Genomic DNA, 22,870 nt, shown 5'->3' with positions numbered 1-22,870 from the left:
CTTATCAGGTTAATCAATAAAATCTGAAAACAGTCAAATATAAAGGAAAAGTTGCTTTTTAAGATCAACTTTCTCATAGACTCCATTGCAGAAAGCAAGCTTCATGATGCATTTTCAGTTTTATAAAATCTTATATAATGCACCCTATGGCTATTGCAGACATTTATGTCAACAGGGCTCAAGATCCTAACTGCACTGTGGGTGTACCTACACCACATGGACTGCAACAGTTCAAGAAGGTGGCTCACCACCCAACCACCCCCAGGGCAGTTAGGGATGGACAATAAATGCTGGCCCAGCAGCAACGCCCACGTCCCATGAACAAATTAAAAAAAGGAATATTTAATGGAGAAGCAACATTATTCTTTTAGTTTCAAACGTTTATTAAAAGAGAATTTTAGAGGTGTTATCATTTTGAGTGGTTTTCATGAGATAGGGAGAAGCTGCATCCACTGGTGGGAGGGTCAGTAGCCAGAGGATACCCAAGATCTAAGATAAGAACTAACGGAAAGATAAGAATTTTTTTTTTTGGCACATCTAGTTATGATATGGAATGTAGTGGAAGCAGATTCACCCTCAACTTTCTAAAGGGAAATGGATAAACACTTAAAAAGCGAAATTTTTCATGCCTATGGGGAAAGAGGAAGGAAGGATTGGGCCTACTAGTTGGACAGTTCAAAGAGCCAGCACAGGCACAATTGGCTAAATTTGTTAGAATTTATTGCAAGAATATTAACTACATTGTATGTTTTTTCTCGTTGCAGAGATGAATTTAACCTCAAGGTTCTTCAAGCATTTGTTGAGCTTCATGAGTTTGCTGACCTTCATTTAGTACAGGCTCTGAGGTTTGTTTTTTCCCCAAAAGTGCTGACTAGAAGTTCAGAATTATTTAAAATCGGGTGCATGAGCATTCTTGTTGGGTTTGCATTCTCTCTCAGATACAGTGCCCTTTTATTTTACAGCTTCCTGTGTAATTTTTTTTTATGTTGATGAGTACTTGAAAGGGGGATTTATTTTCTTTAGCGAATGCAATCTTTGAAGTCAAGTGATAGCCTTCTCATTTCCTGAGTTTAAGAGGATTAGCCTGCCACTTGGTTTGCAGAGGGGACACTCCTTTCTAATGCGCAGCATTATTTGTGTCACTCCACAAGTGCCTAAGGGGTTTGCACTGACGCCCCAGCAGTGGAGGTTGGTTGCACAGGAGCTCTGGTCTGTCCTGAACCTATTTACCAAGGTGGATGGGAAAGTATGGGAACAGAATGGACATCTGGTGTGAACTTGGCTTAATGGGTAGTACTCAAACCCACGAGCTTCTGATTTGGGGGCAGAAGCCCCACTCCAGAGACTTGAACACATAATTCAGATTGACTTGGATCAGACGTTAAACTGAGGCTCTGTCTGCCCTCTTGGGTGGACATTCAGATAAGATCCCAGGACAATAGTTAAAGAAGAGCAGGGGAGCTCTCCACGGTGACTTGCCAGACTTATACTCAATCAGCTTGACTCAGATGATCTGGTCATTATATGATCGCAGTTTGTGGGAGCTTGGCGTGCACAAGTTGGCTGCTGTTTCCTAAATCATTACAATTACTACACTTCAAAAAGTACTTCATGGGCTGTAAAGAGGTTTTGGGACATCCTGAGGTTGTGAAAACCACCATATAAATACAAATTCTTTTATGCAATCAGGACTACTGCTCATGCAGAATGAACCCCAACATGGACTGTTTGGGCCTGTCTTTGTATTTTTTTTAATGAATTAAAACAAGCTACATACCGAGTGCGGAACTGCAATGGAACCCATACTCGGGCAATAATTTTTATATCACATCAGCAAAATGTTGGGAATTTGGATGATGGTTTCATGTTTTTGTCCTGAAGCACCAATAATTACACAAATTATATTACACAGAACACCATGGGATGTATGTGTGTGTGTGTGTAGGAGGGATAGATTTATACATTTTATGTCATTATGTTGAGTTTTTTTAAACCATGAATACTCGAAAAGATGTGAGATAATGTTATAGTTAATGGTAGCTTCAAGCTGTTCAAGTACTGAGTGATGGAATGATTTATAGAGCTCATTGCAATCAATAAGCTCTCAGCACCTCTTCACTATGATCTTAAATGGTTGTTGATGGAACAAGGCTCTCAGCTGTCCATTTTGTTTTTATGCGGCAGGCAGTTTCTATGGAGTTTCAGGTTGCCAGGTGAGGCACAGAAAATAGATCGAATGATGGAAGCATTTGCCTCACGATACTGTCAGTGCAATCCTGGCGTCTTCCAGTCAACAGGTTGGTTGGGTTTTATCTATAAATAATATGATGCATTCATTTCTTGGCCTCATTTTTTCTTTACACCCCCTCTAGGTCTTGTCTTTATTTTGCTGCACTTCTTCCTGTGAAGTAGGGGAAACCCACAGATATACAGACAGACAGATAGATTTTTGTTAAGGAAAGGTGTTGAAGGGTTATGGAACCAAGACTGGTAAATGGAGTTAAGATACAGATCAGCCTTTATTTTGTTGAAGGACGGAACAGGCTCAAGGGACTGAATGGCTTCCTCCTAATTCCTATGATTAAATCTTGTTCAGCTAGTAGGCGCCTCAACAATGTACTATTGAATTTTTGACCCACGTGTTGCGCCTGACTAATAATGGAAGATCTGAGCTTGTGTTTGGCAAGCTAATTTCCTTTGTAAGGCTGCAGGTTGCATTGTGTCCGAACTTCCTTGGAGAAAGGATCTTTATGGCAATACTGCCTCAGCAGTCTAGACGCTGAGAAGAAGAGGGAGTGGATGACCATTCAGCAATGATGAGCTGTGTGGGCAGATACACCTCTGCTCATTCCGGCAGTTCGATTGGAACTCTGTAATTGTCAAAAGTTTGTTCTCTTCTGGAAAAGTCTCTGAAGGAGACTTCTCGAGCTGGATTGTGAAGCAAGATAAGGAACAGCTAAGATTCTCACCAACTGCAAGGATTAATGCCAGCCAGTATTAATGCATCAATTGTTATTTGAACCAATCTAAATATTGTTGGGGGTGGTGGGAGGGACTGGAATGCTAACAATAATCTTGCTCCAAGTTAGATTTTACCAGTGTAGGAAAAGGATGTTTAGAGGAACCCCAGGATATTTTCTGGATACTTGACTAATGCTTGAAGTATGTTCAACCCGAGAAGCTAGGACATTAAGATATTGTTCAGTTCCATGCCTCCTAATTAGGTGTTGATTTGACTGTAACAACATGGATGGAAAGTTGGTTGACAGACAGATAACAAAGGGCTCATGGGTATTACTTTCAAAACTGTCTAGACTCAGCTACTCCCAAGGGGCGCTCTCGGGTGCAGGAAGGTGGGATTAGAAAGGGTACCTGGGTGTCCTTGGGCTGGCATGGACAAGATGGGCTGAATGGCCTCCTCCTGTGCTGTAACTTTTCTATTGTTTTATTACTCCTGTAGCAAGCCTCCCACTGCCATAACCATGAGCTCAGCTGAAGCTCTGCTACCCACGTCCACACCCTAGATCGATCTTTCTCAATCTGTTGAGAGCCCTGGTGCTCCTTCCTTTCATTGTTTTTACCTTCACCTCTCCCCGAGTTGATCTGTGCCTTGTTTATTCTGCTTGTCTGTCTCGTAGGCTTTATTGAAGGGATTTTTCATTTGATGGGCTATTTGTGTCCATCGTGCATGCCAACTTATTAGGCAAACACAAGGAATAGTTCCCTGGTCTGGGTGATTGCTGTTAGTGGGAGCTTGCTGCACACAAAGCGGCTGCCATCTTTCCTACATTACAAAGCTAGCAGAACACTTCAAAACACTTCATTGGCTGTAAGATACTGAGACACTGGTCGCAAAAGGTGCTATATAAATTCAAGTCTTTATTTTTGCACCACAATCCAATGGACATGTCTAGGCTATAAATGCTGAAATTCACTCCCTAACCCTCTCTGCCTCTTCCCCCTCTCTGCTCCTTTTTAAGAAGCTGCTTAAAAACTACATTGGTTACCTGTCCTAATATCTCCTTTGGTGTTATGATCCCCATAGAAACCAATAACTTTTTAAAGAGAGATGAATTTCCAAGCATCCGATGGAAAGAATTGCACAAGATTTCAAGTTTTACAACTTTTATTGTAACAAATAAACTAAAATCAACATTGACTAAACATTACTTAAGCAACTAATACACAAAACTACGGAAAAGGTACTTCCCCATTAACTAATTAACATTCACAGAACCAAAAACTCCAAGCTATGTTTATATGTTACACCACACGCTCATCAGATATGCAGCCTTGTAGATAAAATCCCAAACTTCTCCTGGTTATTCCACAGGACTCTTCTCCCTGCCACACCAGGATATGACTTCAAGTGTCCCCTTTGAAAGTTCCCTCACTCAATCTCGCGAGCATCATCAAACCGATTTCCAGCAACAGGGCACCTCTGGTGACTCCTTGGTTTTTAAATCTCTACAAGTCTTGTCTTTTCAAACATTGAATCCACATTCACCAGCATTCTGCTTGGTTAACACAGGTTTGAGTCTAAGAGTCTGCGTCCAAAAAAAAAGCCGTCCTCTTTTGCCTCAAAGCGTGAAAACTAGCAGTTGGCTTCCAACCTGGGCCTCTGTCCCCATTACAACCAAATCACATGGGCATGTATCTGTGCAGAGTTTGGAATGATCACTATCCCCCATTCTAGAACATTCTTTTTTAGCTTTAAATTAAGAGACAATTTAAAACATAACCATCTTATAAAGTCTTGCATTCGTAACAGTGTCAATTTTCTGCTCCTGTGATCTGGGGACATTTGATGACATTAAAGGTGCTATGGAAATGCAGGTTGCTACCTGCTGATTTTTAGAAGAATCTCATTTGAATTATTGCTACAATAAGTCATTTAAAAAAAATGAATCTAATGAAACCAAATCAAACTGTCATCCTAAATCGCATGAGCATTATTCTTTTCAGTAAGGTGCTAAAGTGTAATCATCATGACTTGAACCTTTAAAGACAGTGCAGCCATCTTGATGACTCAGGAATTACCCCGTTTCACTTCCTTCTCTTATGGCGTTAGCTGATTGTGTGCCGGGGGCTGTGGTAGATGTGCAACAGGTGGTCTGAGAGCTCCCATATAGGAATACAGGAACAAGAGGAGGCCACTTAGTCTCTTGTCTGTTCTGCCATTCAGCGAAACCATGGCTAAGCTGTGACCTAACTCCATATATCTGCCTTTTCCCCATATCATGGATAACAATCTATCAATCTCAGATTGATCTAGCATTCAGTGCCATTTATGGAAGAGTGTTGCAAACTTCTAACACCATTTGCATGTATAAGTGTTTACTAATTTCCCTCCTGAAAGGTCTGGCTCTACCTTTAGACTATGCCCCCTAGTCCCAGACTCTCCAACCAGCGGAGATAGCTTCTACCTACCCTATCTGTTCCTCATGATATCTTGAAAACTTCCATCAAATCATTCTTTAACCTTCTGAATTACAGGAAATACAACAGATTGTGTAAATTCTCCTTGTAACATAATGTTTGCAGTGAAGGTATCTAGCTCCATGTGGCTGAGGGTGTAAGTTTTCCTGGCTCCTGATTACAATCTGGTTTCTGCTGACCTATGGTTGTGGAGGTCAACCACCACCAGTGGAACGCTGCAGTGAGGGAGCCAATGACTTGAAGATTGACAAGTAAATTGCATAAGAAATGTCTGCTTTCTAGCAGCACAGTAAAATAGTACACACTTGTCTACTCCCTACTTAACACTGCTAACCCTAAATTTAGAAGCATTCATTAAAACCTACCTGGGAGGAATAAGAAGTAAAATATTTTGGTTTAGTTTTGAATTGATTTGTTATATTTCTGTATGGAAGCCTTTTTAAAAAATCTCTGCCTCTTCCCCTTCCTAGATCTGATTCTCCAAAGAATAGCAAGAAAATGTTTTTGAGGAAGGGTTGCTTCTGAGTGCAAACGCTTTCAAAACTCTCCCACTGTCAAATTTTCCAACAGGGCATCAAACCAGCAGCTTTTGCTCTGAATGGTTCTGATGATAGAATCATTATGATACAGAAAGAGGTCATTCAACCCATGGAGTCCATGCTGACTCTTGGTACAGCAGTCCAGTCAGTCCCATTTCCCCCACTCTATCCCTGTAGCCCTGCAAGTTTATTTCCCTCAAGTGCCCATCCAACTTCCACCACCCTTGAAGGCAGAGACTTCCAGGTCATTACCACTCGCTGTATTTTTTTAAAAAAAAACAAAAAAGCCTTCCTCACCTCTCCCTGTAACTCTTGTCCAAAACCTTAAGTTTATGTCCTGGAAAGACCAGCTAAAGTGAACAGTTTTTCCTTGTCTATCTTGCGTAAACATGTAATCAGCCTGTACGTCTCTATCAGATCTCCCCTCAATCTCATTTGTTCCAATGAGGACAACCCCAGCTTCTTCCATCTAACCTCATAGCTAAAATCCTTCAACCCTGGAACAATTTCTGGTGAATCTCCTCTGCACTCTGTCAAAGAGCCTCACGGCTTTCCAAGTCTTTGTTTCTTTTTGCCTGAAGTTTGCACCATGACTGTCAACTGTGGCTTACTGGGTAGCCTGCTCTCCTCTGGATCAGAAGGTTGTGGGTTCAAGTCCCATTCTAGAGACTTGAACACACAACTCTAGGCTAACACTTCAGCATAGGACTCCCTCAATACTGCATTGCTGGTCAGCTGACACATTAAATCGAGGCCACGTCTACATTGTTAAGTGGATGTAGAAGATCTCTAGCACTGCTTCAAGGAAGATTGGAGTTCTCCACCACATCGTGGGGTTAATATTTGTCCCTCTAATATCACTAATAAACACATTGTCCAATCTAGATTGCATTGCTGTTTGTGGAATCTTATGTACAAATTGGCTAATCCGTTTCCTACATTACAACAGTAACTGCACTTTTTTCATCAGCTTTAAAGGGTTTTGGGTCATGCATTTGTTTGCATTTCACAACCCTAGCAACTTCATTCTTCACTTCAGTGAAAGGGAGGTGCCCCTCTTTAATGGGTTACAGCAAATCATCGTGGATCTTTTCCCAGGACCTAATTTTAATATGTCCCTCTGCAGTTTGAAAACAATGGTTGCTTAGCTTCCATGTACATGCCAAAGTTCAGAAAACATGAAAGATCAATTTATAACCAGAAACATTACCCTTCAGTAATTGGAGCGTGGCAAACTTTAAATGCAAAACAATAATTTGCACGTAACATATTAAAATATTCCACAGCACTTCACAGAAGATATCGGGGCAGGTGTCCAAACGTTCGGTCAAAGTGGAAGGTTTTTGAGAGGTAGAAAGGCTTAAGGCCTTTGCAACTGAAGGCACAGCCAACATTGGGGCAAAGGAAATTGTGGGGAGTATACTTAACTGATTTGTCTTTCTCCTCGACAGACACTTGCTATGTGCTATCGTTTGCCATAATTATGCTGAACACGAGTTTGCACAACCCCAATGTGAGGGACAAACCCGCCGTGGAAAGATTTATATCCATGAATCGGGGCATCAATGAAGGAGGAGATCTCCCTGAAGAACTGCTCAGGGTGAGTGCTTAACCAAAACTCTTTCCCACCATCCATGTTCGCTTCCCCCAAGATGCAGATGGGGTGTGACACTGGATACGTGGTTTTGGTGAATTAGTAAGTTACATTTCCACTCTGTCAGCCGAGGTCACTTGATCATGCACATCCTCTTGAGTCAGAAGGTAGTGGGTTCAAGCTACACTGCAAGACTTGAGAACATAATCTAGGTTGACCCTCCATCGGTATATTGCAATCATAGGTGATGCCATCTCTCGGATGAGATGTTAAACTGAGACCACAGCTGCCTTCTTGGGTGGATGTAAAAAGGAAATGCTGTCATGCCACTTGAAGGAAGAGCAAGGATTTCTCTTGGTGTCTTGGTTAATATTTTTCCCTCAGGGGAAAAACACAAATTACCTGTCATTTTAGCTCTCATTGTTTGTAGGAGTTTTGTTCCTGTATTTGACTGTACTGCAAAAGTAATGTTGTGCATGTGAAAAAGTGAGCTCCAACTGAAATGATTTTGCCAGTAAATGAGGCAACAAAAGGTGCAAAGAAGGTTTATAAGGATTCCAGAACTGAGAGGTTATATTGATTGAACAGGCTGGGTTTCTTTACTCTTAAAAAAAAGAGAAGACTCAGGAGTGACCCGACAAAGGTCTTTAAAATTCTGAAAGAGTTTAATAAAGCAGACAGAGATGTTTCCAGTTATGGGGGAGACCAAATCTAGGGACCATAAATATAAGATATTCACAAATAAATCCAATTTGGAATTCAGGAGGAACTTTTTTTATCCAGAGGGTGGTTAGAATGTGGAACTTGCTACCACAAGGAGTGGTTGAGGCAAAAAGCATGGAAACTTTTAAGGGAAAGGTAGATAAATACATGGGGGAGATCAGAAAAGGTTATGCTGATAGGGGTGAAACGAAGAGAGCTGGAAGGTGCGTGGAACATAAACACTCAACTGGCATAGACTATTTGAGCTGAATGGCCTGTTTCTGTGATATAAATATTTTGTAATTCTCTAACTGGTATATTGTGCATTGGATTCATGATAACTCTCTCTTTCCCACCTCTCTGCAGAACTTGTATGATAGTATTAAGAATGAGCCTTTCAAAATCCCAGAAGATGATGGGAATGATTTGACCCACACATTTTTTAACCCTGATCGAGAAGGCTGGCTATTAAAATTAGGTCAGTTTGGCTAATCATATTCTAATAATGTTGCAGAAAACTTGAGTTTTGTTACCTAAGTCTTGTTTCATTCTTGATTGGGTGTCTATCAGATTAGGTACATTTGTAAGTCATGGTCCCTCTCACCTCGTGAGTCAGGAGGTTGTGGTTTGAAGCACATGAGCACATAATCTAGGCAGACACTCCAGTGCAGTACTGAGGGAATACTGCACTTTTGGAGGTGTCATTCTTTGGATGCGACAATAAATGGAGGCCACATTCCCCTCCTCGGATAAACTTATAAGATGCCATAGCACTTTTGAAAAGGAGCAGGGAGGTTCTTCCCAGTGTCCTGGGCCAATATCCATCTCTCAACCAACATCAGTAAAACAGATGATCTGGTCACTCTTGCTATTTGTTGGCGCTTGCTGTGCACAAATTGGCTACACAGCAATGCATTTCCTACATTACAACAGAAAACATGTTTCGAAAAGTACTTAATTGAATATAAAGTTCTTTGGGACACCCTGAGGTTCTGAAAGGCACTGTGAAGACACAAGTCTTTCTTTTCCTCTTGTATTGGAATGTAATAAGGTGCATCTTTTAATAACTGGGAAGGGATCTCCAATTGTATGCTTGCCTCTCAATTTTCCATCCGTTGGTCTCAGCGGGCAGAGTGTCATGAGCTGGCTTGTGGTTAAATGGAAAACCTCCTGTCATGGCATTCAGGTTCACCCCTGAAAAATCCCACCTGGCAAGTCTTGGTTAGCTGTGCTGTTGGGATAAGGCACTCTCGTGGGCTCTGTGCTTCTGCGTGGAATTAAATGGAAAGAGGTTAAAGTTATAAGACAAGCTGTGATCCTCTGAAGCGGCAGTGCTGGTAGAATACTGGGATTGGGTTAACCTTGAATGGGAAATGGTGAGAGAACATTTCAAACTGAAGGGATTTCATTGTCTTATTTTCTTGCTTTCATTCTGTTGGAAATGTATCACCTTCTGCCTTCATCACACGTGGATCAAAATCTTGGAAGTCCCTATCTAACAGCACTCTGATGGATGTTGTACCATTGCAACAGTCTTGACGTCCAAATGGGAATGAATTGGTGAATTTACCATAGCATGAAAGGAACATTAGTGAACCGTCTGCCTGTTTTACACTGTCCCCCAATCTTTTTTTTCATTCATGGGATATGGGCAACACTGGCAAATCCAGCACTTGTTGCCATCTCTAATTGCCCTTGAGAAAGTGGTGGCGGTAAGCTGCCAACTTGAACTGCTGTAGTCCAGGTGTTGGTGAGGGAGTTCCAGGTTTTTGATCTAGCGACCAGTGCAGGGGCAGTGATAAAATTCCAAATTGGGATGGAGTGTGGCTTGCGGAGGAAACTTGCAAGAGTTCCCATGCATCTGCTGCCCTTGTCCTTCTAGGTGGTAGTGGTCACGGGCTCGGGATGTGCTGCTGAAGTAGCTTTGGCATGTTGTCCACTGACTGCTGCTAGTGAGGTGCGTCAGGTTTTGCCCCTAATGTCTCTTTTGTTATCTGACACAGTGTAGCCATATGTTTTAAAAAGAAAAGATGATGCTTGGAGTGGCTGCCTGTTTGTGCAGTAGGTTTGTATTACAGTTCAGCCATAAGTACTACATGTGTTGGCAGCACCCAACAACATAATGCTGCAAAGAAGAAAATCACTTGGGGCATAGCCCATCACTTGCCCCAGAAGATTGGCTTAATCAGCATTATGCAGGAGAAACAATTACTGCAACCTTAATTTTGTCTGAAAATCTACTGTAGTTCATATTTTCTGTTCAATAAAAGGAGCTATTGTGTTGTATTTTCACACTGGTTTTTTCTACATGCTTTGTATAAACTCCACATACTGATGAGCAACGATGCTGATTTACAGTTTCTAATATTATTCAACCAGCATATTGAATAGTGGAGCCAGAAACGTTGTTTACAAAACTAAACCATTTGACTTAGTGCTTTTATTTTGTCACAATACTGAAGCGAGTTGCATGGTTGTTACATTTGTTAACTGCTTCAACTTTCCACAATGAAGCAGGTGGCATCCTCAGAGTTATGATTTGTACATGTTTCTCTTTTTCTTGCATTATTTGTGATTTTCCTATTGGTTTTGTGTGTTGTTTGGCTATAGCTTTTTTTTTATAAAATTGGCTTAAATGTGCCTTCTTGTTTTCCTTATGGCCTATGACCTGTCACCTTTCTGTTCTATGACTGGCTGTATCTGCTTATTCTGCATTAGGAGGTACGTACCAGAGGAGGTTCCTGATCCTTTTGACTCGGTTACATTACTTAACTTTGATTTTCCTCCATTTTTGTATTTTCTCTTTCTTTTTAAAAGAAAACATTGTTGTGAAGTGCCTCCTGCGATAACGCTTCACTGTGTAGTTTCAATTTCACCACGAGATCCCCTTCTTTCTGCTACACACCTACAGTATCTTGCAAGGACTGTTGGCATATTCGTTAGTGAAACACATAATCTTTGACTTTTGGGATCCTGGTACGTTTTCTTCTCTATAGTCACCAGACCAAATTAATGAAATACTTGTGTGTATTCCAGTTGCCTTTTTACTGTGCTCTTGTGTTGACTTCTCAAACACAATGCCAGAACCAACACTGTGAAATACTAGATGACATGAATGTGTATCTGATTCATACCAAATGTGGTATTGAAAAGGCTTGCATGCACTTTAATAGCATTTCCCTCTCTTGTATACATGAGATTGTAGCAACTCGCAACAGGCACTTTACTCTATTATTTGCACTTGGATAGTCCTTTCAGCTTGTATGCTGTTGACAGGCAAAATTAACTTGTAGCCACAGGCTGGTGATGTTCTGAATTAAACATTTAACATTTTAACTGGCTGTTTTCTATATGACTGGAGCTAATTCAAGCCTTGCCCTGTTAACTTTTTTTATTGAAGGATGCTCCCTCATAGATCTTGCTTGCGCTGATAAATATTCTAAACGATGCTGGGGTACCTTTAGGGAACTGCCTTTCTTCCTACCTAAAACTTTCAAGTAGGGCAATTGAATCTAACAAATTGATCTAATTTGCCTGTCATTCTGGAAATGGGAAAAATTAAAGGGTTACACATTGGTACTGGGTTCTGCTCACAGTCCACTGTAACTTTGTATATCTGTAAAGTGTTTGCCATTTCATTATTCATAAATTACAAACAGCTTTCCTAAATTTGTGCCACCTCCCAGCAACTCTGCTTTCTGCCTCTTAGGCTGGAGTCTTGTTGAGAACTTAAAACTTGTTTGAATAATGTGTTGCAGGAGCACCTCCTATCTTACAAAAGCATATGGGATCCTTGGCTTTATAAACAGGCATAAAGTACAAAATCAAGAAAGTTATGCTAAATTGTTATAAATAACTGGTTAGAGCATTTTGTCTGGTTATGGGCACCACACTTTAGGAAGCATGTCAAGGTTTTGGTGAGAGTGCAGAGGAGATTTACTGGAATTGTATCAGGGATTTGGAACTGGAGAGACTAGAGAAGCTGTGATTGTTCTCCTTGGAGAAGAGAATGTTAAGAGGAGATTTAATAGGGGTATTCAAAATCATGAATAGTTTTGTTAGTGAATAATGAGAAACTTTCAGTTGGAAGGAGGGTCAGTAACTAGCAGACATAGATTTATAATAATGGGCAAAAAAAGATGGGTTTTTTAATGCTGCAAGTTATCATCTGGAATGTGCTGCCTGAAAGGGTGTTGGCAGCAGATTCAATAATAACTTTCCAAAGGAAATCGTTTAAGTATTTGAAAAGAAAAATTTCAGGGCTACAGGGCAAGTACAGGGTAGTTGCATTAATTGGATAGTTCTTTGCGAGCTGGCGCAGTAACAATGGGCTGAATGGCTTCTTTCTGTGCTCCAGATTCTGATGCTGAGTTTATAAATTGCTGTGTTCCTTAATGGAGCCAGTCCAGGGCTTGTTGACCTCAACTCTAAGCTATGAAACTCAGCTGGGGCATAGGTTGAGTTGCAAATACACTCTGTCCCAGGGCAAAGAATCCATGGGTATCAATATAAGGCATGGTTAGGATTCCCAGATTGCTATTGACTGACCCTACTGGATGGTACACATGTGCTGGGTTAATGTGGTAATATTTTTCTCAGTTCTGCAGCTCATTGTTCACAAGTTTGTTTTTATTTCTTTAATACACCCAGACTCTGATTGGAACCATTTGCCCTGTTACAAAATGGCTACAGATGTTGGTAAAGGAAGCTAGCTGCAAAATGGAAAAGGACTGATTTGACACCCCCTCCCCTCCCCTCTCTGTTGCTGCACAGAAAAGAATTTTTAAAAGGGTTGAATAAAGATCTATTCGTAGTTGGATGTGCCAAAACATCCTGGAGATTGAATTAGTTTCAGCTGTTAGAAATATTCTTTACAGCACAAAGTGCTGCATGTGAATAAGAAATTGGGCTTCTGGGGAAATGCGGCCCCTTCTTGCCAGCGTACCGTGCTTTATAAAAGTAACATTTGTGTCTCACTTGTGTGAGAAGTGAAGAGGAAAAGTATGTATAATGCCACAGGATCATTTGTGGACTTAAAGCAAATGGAACTTTATAGCAAGAATGCTTGGACTAGCTTAATAATTAAATGTCATTGAGTGGTAGGAAAAAAGTGTGGGTGTTTTGCATTAGTCATGTGTTTTTTAAATATATAAAAAAATTGTTAAAAGGACATGTGTTTTAAAGCTAATAGATTCTAAAGCCTTTTTTTCCCCTCTTTTCAAAACTTTTTTACTTTAGGAGGAAGAGTAAAAACATGGAAACGGCGATGGTTCATTCTCACAGACAATTGCCTCTATTATTTTGAATATACAACAGTAAGTTGTCTGAGTTTGTGGAACATTAAATATTGTCTTTCTGTACAAGCAAACCACTTTCTTTGCAGTAATTCTGCCTTAAGGTTGCTGGAAATATTTGAGTGCAGGAAATTTGGTATAAATTTGCATCATCTAAGTATAATACATTGATTTACTTTTCAGTAATAAGCTATAGGTTATCACTCAAACTGGCACTGTGACATTTATTGAAGGATAGAGGCACTGCTTCATTTGCAGAGAATGCATTGGCAGATTCACCTTTCAATTAGTTTTCCTTCATGAATGTGATCTGGATTTTTACCTATTACTTGTGCTTTGCTTTCCCCATCCATCTCTTGTTACCATGTCTGCTTTTGGCCAGGTACACATTATCTCTAAGTTCCATACCTAGCTCAAGTAAGGGATAATTATACGAGGACATAAAAATGTAATTTAGTCCTACTTTGTTTCCTTATTTTATATTTCATCATTATTTCCTATATCTACATTTGTGGTGGAAACTGGCTATGTAAGCATGTCCCTGTAATTAAATGCTCCTGCCAGTGGTGGCATTACATGATCTGCATCAACTTGTTAGTGGTATTGGGTCTGTTGCATATGGAAGTGGAGCTGTCACAAGGGAGGTAATTACAAATGGTACGTGATACTCAGTGTGATCCAGAGCTGGAAAGAAAACAGTGGGCTCAGTAAGTGTAGTGGAATCCAAAGTGCTGATGATGCTCTTTAAGGCCTTAAAATAATTTGTCATCTTTATCACAGGACAAAGAACCTAGAGGAATAATTCCTTTAGAGAATCTCAGCATTCGGGAAGTTGAAGATCCAAGGAAACCAGTGAGTAATTCTCTCTCTTCGACTTCATGTCTGATGTATCTGCTTGAGTGAAATAAAGAATTTACAATATCAAACCACAAACTAAAAATTGCTATGTTAAAGGATGTTTTTTCTAATTGTAGTATCAATCTTCACTTTGTCACCAGACTTGAATGAATTTTAATTTTAAATCCTGAATGTCAGTTACCCAAGTCCTTAACTTGTGAGGGTCCAGTTAATACCTGTGCGAGCAATGAATTCATGCTTTAAGCACATTGCTCTACCCAAATCAGTTGACACTGGCAAATAGAGACTTCATGGAGTAAGCATTGTTCCAACAAATTCCAATGGGTAAAGAGGAGAACTTGATTGAAGGATAGTGCATGTGTGACCAGAATCCCATACCCCTTTACCTCCGCAGTTGTATACTCTGTTGATTCTTGCTGTCTGCCAATGGATTACTGGTACTTGTGAAACTGAAACTCAAAAGAAACATTCAAAATTTTGTGAAGGGGAAAGAAAATAAACAAAAATGAATTCATTAACATCAGCACCTAACCCACGTTATAATTCTTAGGATGATGGGGACTGAACTAGGATGGGGCCTTAGTTTAATGTCTCATCCAAAAGACAGCACCTCTGACAATGCAGCACTTCTCAATACTCCGGTATCAAGCCTAGATTTTTGTCCTGAAGTCCTGGAACTGGACTTGAACTCACAACCTCCTGACTCAGGGATGAGAGTGCTAACAACTGTGCCGTGGTTGATACAGCTTGCTACTGATGACTCCTCACTGTTCTAATGTCAGGTTTTTCTGCTCCTCAGAATTGCTTCGAGCTTTTCAATCCCAGCCACAAAGGCCAGGTAATCAAAGCCTGCAAGACTGAAGCTGATGGTCGGGTGGTTGAAGGCAATCACGTGGTTTACAGGATATCCGCACCAACACCAGAGGAAAAAGATGAATGGATAAAATCAATCAAGTATGTAAATATGTTTGTGTCAGTTTAGGGTATGATGTGTTTGTCCTCAGTACATTTGATTTTTTTGTTTACAATCTAGAACAGAAGTTCATAGGATACTTGGCACAGAAATGTCAAACTTGGTATTGTATCATGTTTTAACCTTATATATATGCATGAAAAAGAAAACTTGCAGGGCTTTGGGCAAGGAGCAAATTGGACAGTTATTTGAAAGCACTGACAGAGACACAGTGCGGGGGTGGAGTGGAGGGGGCTGGGAAGAACTGGTGTACTATTCCATAAGACTACGCCTGACTGGTCAAGTATTTTTCTTCCCCCTTGCATTCAGTCTAGTGCTGTTGTTACATAACTCTGCAATTAATGAATTAACTGGACTCCAACTTGGTTACTCTGCTTGGAAGGACATCCATCCTGTGGGTAGTTCAGTGTTCTGCTGCCTTTACCATTAACAAGTGGAGCTGCCACAGAAACCAGTACATCTTAGTACCACAACCTCAACTGAACACTAATTACCAGAACTAGTCTTACTTTTACCCCTTGGGTCTGGTGAATTCCTGCTGCTTAAAAGTTAAGCCAGTTTTAATGTACTGTGTATAGGTTTTTGACACCCTGTAATAAAGATATGAGGGTGTAAAAGATGATGGGGAATCAAACTTAGACACAATGAGAGTCTTGCGATTTTAGAATTATTTTCATTGGAGCAAAGGCAGCTGAAGGATTTATGAAGATCTTATAATTAAAAGAGATTGTTTCCTTTGGGATTAACAGTGTAAGATTATGATATGGGACAGGGGTTAGAATATTACTGGAGGAGGGGATTATTTTGCTACAGTGGGCGGTTGAGGCAGAGACCACTGTGTCTTTGAGTGAAAGTGGGTAAATTAATTGAAACACAGGAATAGTACAGGGCTGTATGGAGGTAGTGGGATAATTTTGGATTGCTCTAGCAAATGGCCAGCATCAAAGACTGGCCTCCTTTATATGCTGTAAATCTTTGGGATGTGCATGCTCATGGTTGTATGAGTGATATAAAGGAAAACTTCGCTGGTTGCTCCACACAGGCTCATCATTCCCTAGGCCATTCAAATTAGGTGAAATAGCAGGAGTAGGAGTAATAGGAGTAGGCTATTCAGCCCTTTGAGCCTACTCCACTATTCAATACCATCATGGTTGATGTACCTCAACTGCACACTCCCATTCATTACTGTAATGAGTAATTTGCTCCTGAACAAGTTATTTATGGAAACATTTCAGCACTAACTTAAATGGTCTCAGCAGGAAAACTAGCAATGTTTGGTTAATTAATGTTCTGCCCTAACTTTAGTTCAGGTGGTTAATAAAAGCTGAGGCGTTTGTTCAGAGAACACTGTCCATGTGGCTACAGTGTTCCAAAGGGTAAACTGTTAAAAGTATAAAATGTACAATACATGACTGTTCAAAATTGAAATTATTGGTGCAAACCAAATCAGTTTCTTCCAGTGCTGTATGTTACTCACAACATTTGCAATTAGTTAATATTTACAATATTCATTACATGTCTGAGGGCTTTTACCCAGTTTCCAGCCCCTTGGTGTACTATGGCTGAAAGGTCTTAAGACAGTGCCTTTCCCCACTATGCATTTGTGACAGCTCCCCCAAGCTTTGGTGTTCCTCCAGCACGTAGTTCTGGACCTTAGAATGCTGCAGACTGGCACATTCTGTCATAGACAACACTTCGCACTGGAACTTGTGCAAGTTTTGTGCAGACTTGGGAACAGCCTGTAGTGTACAGATTCTTGCGTCACAGCTGCTGGGGATGAACCTTGACAAAAAAATGAGTGCATCTCTTTCCAGACCTTTGCAAAAGCCTATTCCAGGAGGCGGTGGACAACTGTCTTTTCTCCACCACAGACCCCTCGAGGGCAACGTGCAGGGAGAGACTCCAGGAAGAAACTGATGGGAAAGGCCTTTCTCACCATCAGCTAAGGCTTGGTGCATAACTTCGTGTATTTAAGAACCTGTATGGACTAACAGATATTGTTGCTTCTTTTTCAGAGCCAGTATCAGCAAGGACCCCTTCTATGACATGCTGGCCACTAGGAAACGGAGAATCGCCAATAAAAAGTAACTATGCGATTACATACTGGCCTCCAGTAGCCTGTCAGCGCTGAACCACATACCAGTCTTTGGAAGCTTTTTAAAAACAAAATGAAGGAAGCTATATAAACTGTGTCCTCCTTTTCAGAGTTTATCGGGCATTCATTTGCCTAGTTTTACACAACTTTTTAAAAAAAAAATCAAGGCTTAAGACAGAACCTTCAGCTGAAGCAATGTGCAGCTGTATGAAATTCTGTTACTATTTTTTTTTGAAAAAAAAAAAAATTTTTGCACAGAAACTAGTTTCTATCAAAGGATATATATGATGTAGCACCTCTGACCCAGCTGGCCTGAGGCCAGAGTGCAGGAGGTTGGATGACTGTTTTGCAAAAACAAATGAACTGCATCAACACAAGGAAAAACAATTGTTTCTATCAACATATTTTTTATGTTTATCAATTTATATTAAAAAAACTAATTGTATTAATTTGAAAGGCCATAAAGGTAATAAACAGCTGTAAAATACTTTGAATATTGCTAGAATGTGTAAAACTATATAGAAAGCGTTAATCATTCTTGTTACAACCAGAGAATCATAGATTAGTGCTGTTTCTGGCACAAGTGGAACCAAGAGCTGGCTGTTCTCACCAAGAATGATCCTAATTTAATATATAATCTGCAGTATAACATGGTAATTGTATATTTATTTTCTTAGTCCAGTTGCAAAATGTTTGTATTGTAATTGTTTAAAAAATCTAAACCTTTTAAGTTATATGTAAATATTGTACAGATTTCATGTTTTGTTGATACTAAAATATTATAATACATATTGTCAATGGCCTGCAGAAATAAAACCTATTACAACTGGGGAAAAAAGGGTCCCTTTATGTGTTCTCTGTATCTCCCTATCTCTAACCTCTTCCAGCTCAACAACTCTAAAAGATCTCTGTGCTGCTCCAATTCTGACCTCTTGCAGATCCCCTATTCCATCACCCCACCATTGGTGCCTTCAGCTGTCTAGGCCCCAAGCACTGGGATTCCCTCCCTAAACCTCTCTGCCGCCAGTAGGCTTATTTATCTCTGCAAGGGCAGAAAGCAAGCGATTGTATGGTGTATAGTCTGCTAATGATTCAGTGGAGACAAGCCTTGTGTGTACCTCCTCCAATGAAATAATTGTGAAAAAGGGCATGCTGCAGTATTAATGTTAGGAATAATGCATCTCTCTCATTGTAGTAATGTTGGTTTCTGTCTTGTCTTTAAGTTGATTATTTGCAGCCAGTACAAACATATTTAGTCATGGTCCTTGCTGCTTCAACTTTACACTTTGATTTCTTCTAAATTGTTCTTGGCTCTATACAAAATCTATTTATATATGGTAGCTTTAAAAGCATCCCAATCTGTTTAAAAATGACATGTGGCCAAAAGCTTGGTGAATTTTTACAATGAAATCAGAACTCACAACAGACAACAATGATCAGAGTAACATTCAAAAAAAAGAGCAACAGATTAAAATTTGGGGTAGTGGGTATTGGAGATGCAAGGAGGATGACCTGTTAAGAATTCTTTCTTAAGCTGATTGTGTGGGTCATGAAAATGCAGATGGCATTTTGGTTGTTGATGGAAGAATGCTGTAATTGCCTGCATAATAGTCACTGTGCTTCATTTGCATTTACTTAAGGCCTTTCATTGCAAAACATTTCAAAGCACCAAATTACTGTTTGAAGGAAGTAGACTATATTTTTGCACTAACCTATTGAAATATGTGCACAGTTATAATTGAATCAAAGTAAAAGGTCTACTTTGGCCATACAAGATTAAATATCAGGATATGTTTTCAATGATACTTTGAACTTCATCCACCTCAAAGGTGCAGAGTAATTGATAATGGACAAATTTAAAATCCATTTATACCCATATATAAAACTAGTCATTAGTGCCCTTCACACAAAGTTCAAAGTAAAAGCCTTCTTTTAAAGTTTTCAATACATTAATTCACTGAAATGGTTTCTAATCAAAGGATGTTTCAGGGAAAGGTTTTGTTCTCAAATAATCAACAAATTAATGCAATCCTAATCTAAAATCTGAAATCAAGTTCGCTTTTTAAAAAAACACTATCAAATTCACAAAGCTCAAGGACTATTAAGAAAGGTGATTTTTAGACTATTGTCCTATATTGCCATGCTGGTCCTGTTTCTCAGTAATCGATGCTACATTACCTACCTTTGGGAGTGATCCTTTTTGATCTTTGAATGTAGTGTAGCATCTAAATGCAAATATAATGAGAAACAGAATACTTTGCTATTGTAAGTCCTATTGATGACATGATCTTTCTCTTCACCCCTGCTCCACTCAGACCATCGTCCTGGCATTGTTCCTGTTCTTTCAAAAGATAGAATGGTTGAGACACAAAGATAAAAGCGTAACGAGGCTCCAAGTGTACCAACTTGGAAAAATAACAAGGGCAAAGCAGGTTTACACCTCCAAGCTTTTTACTAGTTGCAGAATACTAGTTTTTAAATCACAATAGTATTTACATGGATAATCTTGGTGCAGCATTACATGTCAACTTAAAACATCTTACTCCTCATATCAAAAGAAATTGAGGTTTGAATTGCTGACTAACCAATAGGTTCAAGAGTTTTGCGAATGGTGACATATTAATTCTATCCTTGGAGGATCATGATGTCTCCTCCCTCAGATAGATGAGCTGGTGCAATACTTCACCTGTCCAATACATCTCTGGCTGGTCCTTCCCATTGGGTATTAACCCAACTTCAGGTAATATCAGGTCTGATGTGGAGCCATGAGATTGCTTCCTCAATGGTGTGGCAGCTGAAACCCATTCCTGCCATCATGATGGCTGCTTCCTCTCTTGCTAAGCTCAGAACAAGCTTTGCGCCTTTGAAACTCAGCATGGTGTAAATAAGGAACAGAAATATTTGCGGCAGGAAAGAATTCATGGCAGTTAATACAAATTCTGACTACAGGGGTAAGTGTGGATCTTTGCAGGCTATGTCAAAGAAGTAATATCAACATAAAGGAGTTCCAATGGTTGCTGGGCTCTCACCCAGCTAACAGTGTGTTAACTTGCTGGTGCATGAGGTTAACTTTTTAAAAAAAAACAAAACCATGTAGTTTTATCTGGTGGATTGTGTGTTTTAACAACAATATATCAAGAACCATAGGGATCGTCTGGTTGGAGTGTCACTTCCCCAACATGGAAAGATAAAAGGATTTCAATCTTGATAGAAATTATTTCTGGGGAAAAAAAAACTTCTTTTGGTTAATGTCCTTTACATGGTTTCAACTGGGGAAACAAAAGCTACAGGTCAGTAGATAGTCAAAAAATGAATTATGACATACTTCAAAGTTGAGGATGGGGGAAGCATGTCATAAAAAATCTTATTATTACACAACACACCTTCAGTGTCCCAAACCAGGAACAAGACCTGTTACGGTCTCCATGGTTGAACAGCCTGGCCATGTAGACTGATGAGGTTTAGACACCAAAGGATGGAATTTAGGTACGTTGCCAGCATTTGTGAAAATGTAACCCAGAACAAGCTAGTGTCTTTAGCTGATCATCCACAATTTAAGGAGAGCTCATAAATTTTGTCATAAAGTAAACCTTAAGTCACAGCAAAGCTATTAGAAAACCATTTTTACTTGCTGCAAGTTAAAAGAGTAAAAGCAACCAAGAGACAGGAAGGGAAAAAATTTGAATTAGAATCTCACAACAAAATAGGACCACTGAAAGGGAAATCATCTCAGGTGGTACTACTTTCTAAAATTCATTTGAGATGTGGGCATTGCTGGCTGGTCCAGCGTTTATTGCCCATCTGTAATTGCCCTTGAGAAGGTGGGGGTGAGCTGCCTTCTTGAACCGCTGCTGTCCACGTGTGTAGGTACACCCCCTTCTGCACTTAGTCCCTGCAGCTCCAGGGGATGGTTGCTGCTTACTGCACTCATACTACAGGGCTGGGGGCTCTCCTTTCCAGCCTGCTGGTCTGCATGCTAACTGGTTAACTGTTTCCCCTTCTGCAATTTGTCCCTGCAGCTCCTGGGGAGGTCTGCTGCTTACTGTACCCTTACTAACGGGCGGGGGTCTCCTTTTCCAGCTGCTGCCTTGACTGCTCACTGGTTAACTATTTCCCCGTCTGAACTTCGTCCCTGGAGCTGCTGGGGATGTCTGCTAACTGCACCCTTACTACCGGGCGGGGGGGCTCTCTTTTCTGGCTGGCTGCCCTGCATGCTAACTGGTTAACCATTTCCCCTTCTGCAATAAGTCCCTGCAACTCCTACCGGTCTGGGGGGCACTCTGTTCCACCCACAGTGCTGTTAGGGAGGGAGTTCCAGGATTTTGACTCAGCGACAGAGAAGGAACGGCAATATTGTTCCAAGTCAGGATGGTGGGTGGCTTGGAGGGGAACTCCCAGGTGGTGTTCCCATGTGTCTGCTGCCCTTGTCCTTTTAGATAGTAGTGATTGTGGGTTTGGAAGGTGCTGTCTGAGTCTTGGGGAGTTCTGCAGTGCACCTTGTAGATGGTACACACTGCTGCCACTGTGTTGGTGGAGGAAGTGAATGTTTGTGGATGTGGTGCCAATCAAGCGGGTTGCTTTGTCCTGAATGGTGTCAAGCTTCTTGATTGTTGTTGGAGCTGCACTCACCAGGCAAGTGGGGAGTATTCCATCACACCCCTGACTTGTGTCTTGTAGATGGTGGACAGGCTTTGGAGAGTCAGGTGGTGAGTTACTTGCCACAGGATTCCAAGCTTCTGACCTGCTCTTGCAGCCACAGTCCAGTTTAGTTTCTGGTCAATGTTGAAAGTGGGGGATTCAGTGATGGGTAATGCCATTGAATGTCAAGGGTTGATGGTTAGATTCCCTCTTGTTGGGAATGGTTATTGCCTGGCACTTGTGGCACAAATGTTACTTGCCACTTGATAGTCCAAATCTGGATATTGTCCAGGTCTTGCTGCATTTAGACATGGACTGCTTCAGTATGAGTTGTCGTAAATGGTGCTAAACATTGTGCAATCAGCAGCAAACATCCTCGCTTCTGACCTTAACATGGAAGGAAGGTCATTGATGAAGCAGCTGATGATGGTTGGGGGCCTAGAACACTACCCTGAGAAACTCCTGCTGTGATGCCCTGGAATTGAAATGATTGGCCTCCAACAACTATCTTCCTTTATGCTAGGTATGACTCCAAACAAGGGAGTGATTTCCCCATGATTCCCATTGACTCCAGTTTTGCTAGGCTGCCTTGATGCCACACTCGGTCAAATGCTGCCTTGATGTCAAGGGTAATCACTCTCACCTCTGAAGTTCAGCTCTTTTGTCCATGTTTGAACCAAGGCTGTAATGAGGTCAGGAGCAGAGTGGCCCTGGCGGAACCCAAACTGAGCGAGAGAG

General features: G+C 40.7%; 1 protein-coding gene across 5 annotated transcripts in view; it reads left to right on the top strand.

Annotated features, from left to right (window-relative positions):
* Positions 1-18,325, top strand: part of cyth3a (cytohesin 3a) — a 121,201-nt gene extending 102,876 nt beyond the window's left edge. For all 5 annotated transcript variants that reach the window (XM_041207362.1, XM_041207363.1, XM_041207365.1 and 2 more), the window contains 8 exons: positions 765-845; positions 2,185-2,297; positions 7,430-7,578; positions 8,641-8,752; positions 13,513-13,589; positions 14,349-14,420; positions 15,226-15,380; positions 17,415-18,325. In XM_041207362.1, coding sequence (XP_041063296.1) covers positions 765-845; positions 2,185-2,297; positions 7,430-7,578; positions 8,641-8,752; positions 13,513-13,589; positions 14,349-14,420; positions 15,226-15,380; positions 17,415-17,487 — 832 coding nt within the window. In that variant the 3' untranslated portion in view covers positions 17,488-18,325. The remainder of the gene's footprint in view (positions 1-764; positions 846-2,184; positions 2,298-7,429; positions 7,579-8,640; positions 8,753-13,512; positions 13,590-14,348; positions 14,421-15,225; positions 15,381-17,414) is intronic.
* Positions 18,326-22,870: the final 4,545 nt, after the last annotated feature.

The sequence above is a fragment of the Carcharodon carcharias genome, chromosome 15 (assembly GCF_017639515.1).
Source record: "Carcharodon carcharias isolate sCarCar2 chromosome 15, sCarCar2.pri, whole genome shotgun sequence".
NCBI classification, from domain to species: Eukaryota; Metazoa; Chordata; class Chondrichthyes; order Lamniformes; family Lamnidae; genus Carcharodon; species Carcharodon carcharias.
This window is presented reverse-complemented; position numbering and strand designations above follow the sequence as displayed.